The sequence below is a fragment of the Monopterus albus genome, unplaced genomic scaffold, assembly GCF_001952655.1.
Source record: "Monopterus albus unplaced genomic scaffold, M_albus_1.0 scaffold34.1, whole genome shotgun sequence".
NCBI classification, from domain to species: Eukaryota; Metazoa; Chordata; class Actinopteri; order Synbranchiformes; family Synbranchidae; genus Monopterus; species Monopterus albus.
Window position 1 is genome coordinate 5078250 of NW_018127914.1, and position 7830 is coordinate 5086079.

Here is a 7830-nt window from a genome sequence, read left to right on the forward strand (position 1 = left end):
TAAGAAGTAACTCTGAAAAATCTTAATATTTCTTTTTTATTGGTGTCTTGTTTCTTGAATTAAATTTGTAAATACATAAATTCTTTGATTTGTGCAGGTGCCAGTAACCCCAAAGTCTGTGTCAGCTGAAACCAGAACTAATCTGCAACCTGAAACCCAGGCCAGCAATGACTCGGACAAGGACTTGGCATCTAAAACAGAACCAAGACGGGTCAAAATTTTTGATGGCGGGTAGGATTCAAATCGGTTAATTATAATTTGTTTGGTTTTATAATCATCATCCCATCTTATGTCTCTGATTCCATTAAAACCCGACAGGTACAAATCTAATGAGGAGTATGTTTACGTACGTGGGCGTGGACGTGGTAAATACATCTGTGAGGAATGCGGGATCCGCTGTAAGAAGCCCAGCATGCTGCGCAAACACATCCGCACCCACTCTGATGTCCGGCCATACCACTGTGTCCACTGCAACTTCTCTTTCAAGACAAAAGGTTAGAGATTAGTAATTAAACATCCTTTAAGACTTGAACTCTGCAGCCACTCCTCCTTTGTGTGTATATGCCATGACAGAATGCATTTACCAATGCAATAATTTTCCATCAGACAAGAGACGTGTATAATTTCCCACTTACTGCTCATACAAACACAAATAAATAAAAATTTGAAATGTTTAATATTCAAAAAAAAGTTAATAGTCGAATATTGTATTATATTTTATAAAATTATATTTAGTGATCTGATCACACTGTAGTATTTTATTACATTTACATTTGAGACTAAATATGTGTAACAGTCTTGAACTGCTACAGTTCGCTCTGTTCTTTTAGAAATTAAAGATTTGTTTCACCGACTCTTAAACCAAGACAGTATGATTCACCATTCTTTATCAAAGTTGCCTACCCACGCGACACTGCAGAACAGTACTTGGTGTCAGAGCAACCCACGAATGTTTAATATTCAAAAAAAAGTTAATAGTCGAATATTGTATTATATTTTATAAAATTATATTTAGTGATCTGATCACACTGTAGTATTTTATTACATTTACATTTGAGACTAAATATGTGTAACAGTCTTGAACTGCTACAGTTCGCTCTGTTCTTTTAGAAATTAAAGATTTGTTTCACCGACTCTTAAACCAAGACAGTATGATTCACCATTCTTTATCAAAGTTGCCTACCCACGCGACACTGCAGAACAGTACTTGGTGTCAGAGCAACCCACGTTCATTTAAAAATGTCCTTATCAGTTACTCACCCTTTACGTAGAGCTCCCTCAAAGGCCGCATTCTCTTACATAAACCCCTTCTGTGCTATTGTTCAACCACTACCCACCCTTAAGACCTTGTTGCCTGTGTTCTTGCAGGAAATCTGACCAAGCACATGAAGTCTAAGGCCCACAGTAAGAAATGCATGGAGATGGGGGTGCCTGAGGGTCTCATTGAGGATCAGGATGCTGACGACTCTGGTACAGTGCTTCACTGCTCAGCCTTTACCTAGAGGGGAAATACAGAAATATAACTGTGGTTCGAAGCCGTGCCTTATCGTACAGAATGAACTATTTCTCTGTCACCTCAGGGGTTTGTTTACGGTATATCGTTACATATGTAATAGTGCTCTTTTGCTGTGTTGATCAATAGCTTTGCCATGGTCTAATTGGAAATTCTAAATGCAGCTTCTTCCTCTGTTAACTCAAGGCTCATGTGGGCGACATGCACAGCATTCAGAAAGAGGAAATTGCTGTGTCTAAATTTAGAGAAAAGAGAAGCAGACTGAAAGCATTCTGTGGTCCCAATTACTAAGAGTGTATTTTCTTTTTCTCCTCTGCCTGTGCTGGAGCTCAGGGCTGTTTGGTGGTCTAGGTTGTGAAACTCTGCTACTGCAGCAGCATAAATAATCACCAAACTGTATACGTAGTGGTGGATGATAATGGAAAAGCTTTAATGAATGAAGTGGTTACATGCAACCAAGGAGCCTTTCTTTTTTTTCATACTAACTGACTCATGTTCTGCAGTAAACCAAGAATAGACTTCCTTATAACTTATTCTCTCATCTACAGGAGACCGCAGTCAGGTGAGCAGTGCTGACCGTCAAGATTCAGATGGTGATGACTCTGATGGCCCCAATGATGAGGAGAATGATGACAACGAAGAGGAAGAAGAGGACAGCCAGGCAGAGTCTGGCCTATCTACCAGCCCTTCTGTCTCTGCCAGCCCACAACATATCCCTTCAAAAGAGGCTGAAATCCCTCCTAGCACCCTCTTAGCCCAGATGTCAATCAGCTCAGTCTCCCTCCCTTTAACCCAGCCTCCAGCTCCTGAATCTCACACATCAGATTCAGAATCTGTCCCCATGATGAGTCCCGTGTCCCTGAGCAAGCAGATGTCTATCTCTGGATCTTGCTGCAGCCAAATGCCCCTCCCTAACTCTCCTCCACCTGTTGCCACCACATCAGAGCCCAGTATCTCAGACACAGAGTCAGTGCACATGATGAGCCCAGTGTCACCATGCAGGCAGATGTCCATTGACTACCCTGACTTTGATGTGCCCCCTAGTCCCCCAGTGCCAGACAAGAGCGCCAAGCTAGGCCAGGTGAGGCCCATGTGTTCTCATTGTGTCTCTCTCCACCCCTCCATGCCTGCTTCCCTTCTTTCCTATCCATACCCATACTTTGAAGCCTGCATGCGAGGCACTTCCACAAAGCTCCTGTGAATGCTCTGAAACAAGGTGAATAGTCTTATTAGGCTTGGTGGACTGATCCAAATGCCACTGCATCTTAAATCTTCTAGGTCTGTCACATTTAAGTCATGAAATAAGACCAAATATTCAATTTGTCTCTTTTCACAGGACACCTCCTGCATCACTCCTGCATTGGGGACCAGTGAATCAGGCATACCAGTGGACCGCAGCACTCAGACTTCCTCCTATGTTTCTCAAGGTCCAACACACTTTCCTTTACAGAGTCTATCCCAAACACCAGGAACAGAGAACCAGACCCATCTGTTTAGTCACCTGCCCCTGCATTCCCAGCAGCCCTCTCGCTCTTCTTACAGCATGGTCCCTGTTGGTGGGATCCAGCTAGTACCTGCTGGCCTGGCAGCTTACTCCACTTTTGTGCCAGTCCAAGCTGGCCCTGTCCAGCTCACCATCCCAGCAGTAAGTGTCATTCACAGAAACACAAGCCCGTTACCAACTCCCAACACTCCACCACAACCGGAGGGCTTGCAGACTCAGCCACTTCTGGTGCAGGAACCAATCAGTAGTGTTGTACCGTGCTTCCCCCTCGGGCAGGTCACTGGCCTGCAGGGTCAAACGATACAGCCGGTGGGTCTAGAGACAATTAATCTCATGGGGCTGACCAACACAGGCCTGGCATCCACCCAGCTGCTGCCCCAGCAAGGGCTCACCCTCAATGCCACCCTCGGGCTGCAGGTTTTGGCTGCCAACCCCACCTCCCAAAGCAGCACCGGGCCCCAGACACATGTCCCAGGTTTACAGATAGTTAACATTGCTCTGCCTGCCATTATTCCTTCTCTCAGCCCTCTCGCCGCACTTAGTCCTCTCCCTGGATCAAGTGAGAGGCAGGGCAGCCCTGAAGCTCCAGGAGCACAGCCATCTCATAATGAACACTGGCTTGGTTCTTCGCGAGGCTGTATGCCAGCTTCGCCACCCGCCCCTGTGAAGATCAGCAGCTCTTCAGAACTGACCTCAGGCAGCAGTGGCAAAGAACCCACACAGACTGTTGGGATGGAAAGGGATAAATCCCCACAACAACATCCGTCACCAGCTCCTGAGAGCCGAGCAGACGGTGCTAAGGAGCCACCAGCTGAGGGAGCTAGTGATGTTGCTCCTCCAAGACCACCACCAGTGACCAGCTGGCACAAGGTAATTGATGACTATAATGAATTATCCAGTGATGATGAAGACAGGCTGGTCATTGCCACCTGAAAACCCCAAGTGGAAAGCGCTTCTTGTTATCTTTTTGGAATTCTTGTCACGTTGCGAGACTAAAAACACTTTTCAGGGGTTTGTTTCCTTGCAAATCACCTTTCAAAGCACAGATGCTGACATTCATATTGTATGTGCAATCACATGATGATGATTATAATGATGACCAATCATTTTATTTTTACTTTTTTTGTCAGCTCCAGACAATTTCTTTTTTTTGTACATGTTGTATAGACAATTGTGCCTTTTATGGAGTTTCTTGTTTAGAACCTGTACATAATTCCTTATAAATTCAGTAGTCGCTGGTGTTTATTTAAAAAAATAGAACTAAAGAAACAATGGAGAATATCAATTTTATTTTGGAGGATTTGTCATTCGTAAATTTATGGAATTATAAATGTTGTACTGGTATATGTACATTTCTATGGATTACGGGGCAATGTTTCTGTACAGATGTTGTGTTCAACTATTTATTATATTCCATCTAGTGCCCATTAGAATTCATAACTCCACAGGTCTGTGCATTATGGTAGCTATACATTGCTGTATCAATATTCTTAATTGTATCAGTAAAAATTTGTTTACCAACATTAAAAGTGGTGTCACTGTATTTTGAAGTTAAACACTAGAAACGGTCAGTACATGCAGTATTTTACAGCCGTCTGTGGCCTCTGGGGGAGTCAGGACGACACGCGGAGAGGAGATATCACCCCCACAGTCGGAGATTGGATAACAAGCCCACCAGGAAGAAGGAACGGAAGACGTTTTGAGAAATACCAAGGACTGAAAGAAGTGATCCAAGTGTTAATACTTTACTTATGTAGTATACTGTATATACCCGAGGAAAAAATATATATGCACATACAGAACTTAACTATTTAAGAATGACAAATACTTTATACCTACATACTTCACCAAAGTAATTTAAGTGATTTATTTCATATTTACATGACTAATTTACTAAGATAGAGTTCTCTAAATAATGTGTTCTCATATTTTCTACTTTCTCTTCACTCTAATGAAAAGAATGTAGAAAACATGACATTATTTAGAGGACCTTAGTAAAACTTACTTGTTTTCTACATAAAGAGGTGGTTGGACCCCATTTTTACCACATACTATATAGTAAGGCATATATTTTGGGAGACGGTCAGACTGTGTTAGTGCGGCTTTAGGTAAATCTGTGAGGAAAGTGTGTAATTACCTCATCATCCTCTAGGCGGCGTAATGTATCCATGATGAATTTAATGTACTGACCGGTGAGAGTCATCAGTTCACTGTAGCGGGTTCTCAGTCACATACTGAAAGAAATGCATAGATCAGTTAACAGAATGTTTACCTGAAATCTAAAACTAAAACATATATTTTATATCACCAGAACATATTTAGCTCTCAGGATTGTGTATTTAATAGTTTAAGGTGCATTAACTAAGAGTTTCCACATTGTCTGATAAACCCAGTGACAATGGAACAGGACATGGACGCCCCCCCGAAAGTCAAGTAAATTTTATTTACTTTCTATATATCACCAAATCACAACAGAAGTCATTTAAGGTTACCTTTCCTACATGACAGGTCTATACTTTGTTCTTTTATTAAACAAATTAAATAGCCTCATGTTATTTATCTTATTTACATGGCAGCAGGTCATTTCTGTTTCCACAGTCAAACAATTCAACTGCCTTTATCATCTCACTATAAGACTGACGTGTTGTACATTGAGGATAATTTGAATTCAGTCCTCAGGAGACATCCTCTTATCATCACAATGGCACCACTTAATTAAAAATCACCATTTGCCCATCAAATGAGCGGCACTTAATTAAAAAAATTATATTTGTTTTATTTCACACCTACAGGAAGAGTCATAGCAAAGAGCTCTCAGAGGAGCAGGGCCAAACAGAGCAATCTGGCCTCGATGAGGGAAACTTCTCTCTCATCTCAAGAGGCTTTACATTGATTGTTCCACCCCATTCAGAAGGTGACTCACCCATCTACATTACAAACTGCATCATCCTACCTCCTCCTCCCTCACTGCCGACTTAAGCCTGAAGAAGCCATAGCAAAGCAAACAGAGACCCCTAGAGGTCAATATCTACTAATGCACTGATGAGGGCCACTAGATTAACAACTCAGGCTCAAAATTAATCACAAACCTTCCTTCTTATACTACGTAGCCTAATGAAAGTTGTGTGACATCACCAGCTAAACTTGTGCCCAAACTGTAACCAAAACAAAACACTGCCTCTAATGCTCCTCTGCCGAGTTGTTCTGTCGTGAATGAAGAAAGGCCACATCCAGTACGCTACAATACAGTATTTCTGCCAGTAGCACACACACTTCCCCTGGACAGTGGAAACTCTCCACACTGGCCTCTGATTAGGAGCCTGTCAGGATACATTTCCAAATACTTTTCCTACTTAGAGCATGTGAACACAAACACACATACACAAAAACGAGGTCAGTTTTCCAGCACTGCCTACAGCACCGTGTCTCTCAGTATGTGATTTAAGGAAGTGAAGCCCTGTTTTCCACAGTTCATTACATCCCATGGTGAAGAGAATCCGTCCCCTTTCGGTAATCATTCATCAAATAAAACCAACTGTGAGGTGGTCCGTATATTCATTGCAGGGGCGGGATGTAAGACAATGTACAATCAGAAGGGTAAACTACCCAACAGACTTTCCATTTAAGCATCACAACTTTTAAGAGTCTCTGGCTTTTTTGTAAGTCTCATCAGCTCTAAGAAAAAAAAGAAGCTTTGAAAGAAGAAAACATCCCCAGTGGATGTTATGTTGTGGGGTCGCTTTGCTGTGTCTGGTACAGGGTGCTTTGGCACAAAGAAATAAGATTATCATCAAGGCATTCAGAGCTCTGTCACAGTCACAGGTCATGTCTCGTCTAATGGGATAATAATCCCAAACATACATCCAAAAGTACTATGAACAGATTAGAAAAAACCACAGGAGCGTTCTGAAGTGGCAGCTACGCGTCTGGAGATAAATCCAGTATGAAAAGAGTTAAAAAAATAAAACATCTAATGAGAGATAACTGGAGTGCTTTGCTCAAGAAGAGTGAACCAAACTACCAGCTGAGGAAGTCTCATTAAGAGTTACAAAAGTGTGTGGTTGCAGTGAGTGCACTACAAAATGTTACGTTAAAGGTCCCATTTTCATATGTTACATTATTTAATAGAAAGGTATATAAAAAAACAAAAGCAGCATGTCTGTTCTAATCAGTGTAAAGAACAATAAGCCTCACCACTGTGGACACTGATCCCAAACACAAGATCAAACTCCAATATGGAAGAAGACTGCTGCTTTAGAAGAGGGTGGAATATCTAATGAGAAGTACTTTCATTGTGATTAAGTAGATTTAATGTACTTGCTATTTGTGAGTCTGTATTTTATTATACTTTTAGATGTGCAGATTGTTTTCATGATCCATCAGGAGGATATTCCATTTACATTTACATGAAGTTCAGTCTTTATTGGCAAGTTGTCTTTTATTCTGTCTTTTATTTTATTTTGTCTCTTACCTACTTCCCTCAAGTGTTTTATTTGTGACTTTAAACAAAGGAAATCAGGTATTTCTGGCTAAATTCAAGAGTAAATGACTCCTTAGATAATTGTTAGCTATTCAGTTTTTTAGTACAACTGTGTTTTGTATGGTTTTGTTTGCGAGTTTTTATGCTGCAGAAGAAGCTTCCAACCTCAATGAACGTTATGTGGCAGAATAAAAAATGTAATAAAAAAATCTTACTGACTGAACTGCTTTAATGCTGCAATTTCTCACTGGGATTCACAAAGTACTTTATATATCCATTTATATAGTTTTTACTTTAACTATGTAATCTCCTGTATACTGGAACCATATTTAA

General features: G+C 41.2%; 1 protein-coding gene and 1 long non-coding RNA gene across 3 annotated transcripts in view; one reads left to right on the forward strand and one right to left on the reverse strand.

Annotated features, from left to right (window-relative positions):
• Positions 1–4265, forward strand: part of hivep1 (HIVEP zinc finger 1) — a 45185-nt gene extending 40920 nt beyond the window's left edge. The window contains exons 4-8 of one of the 2 annotated variants that reach the window (XM_020597290.1): positions 98–231; positions 319–494; positions 1369–1470; positions 2062–2594; positions 2850–4265. In XM_020597290.1, coding sequence (XP_020452946.1) covers positions 98–231; positions 319–494; positions 1369–1470; positions 2062–2594; positions 2850–3950 — 2046 coding nt within the window. In that variant the 3' untranslated portion in view covers positions 3951–4265. Of the gene's footprint in view, positions 1–97; positions 232–318; positions 495–1368; positions 1471–2061; positions 2730–2849 lie in introns of both variants that reach the window. The other variant, XM_020597291.1, reaches the window with a different exon arrangement.
• LOC109958567 (uncharacterized) overlaps positions 1416–7830 on the reverse strand; it is a 43295-nt gene continuing 36880 nt past the window's right edge. Inside the window, exons 4-5 of the long non-coding RNA XR_002274699.1 lie at positions 5155–5251; positions 1416–1498 (exon numbers count right to left, since the gene is read on the reverse strand). This is a non-coding gene — a long non-coding RNA (uncharacterized LOC109958567). The remainder of the gene's footprint in view (positions 1499–5154; positions 5252–7830) is intronic.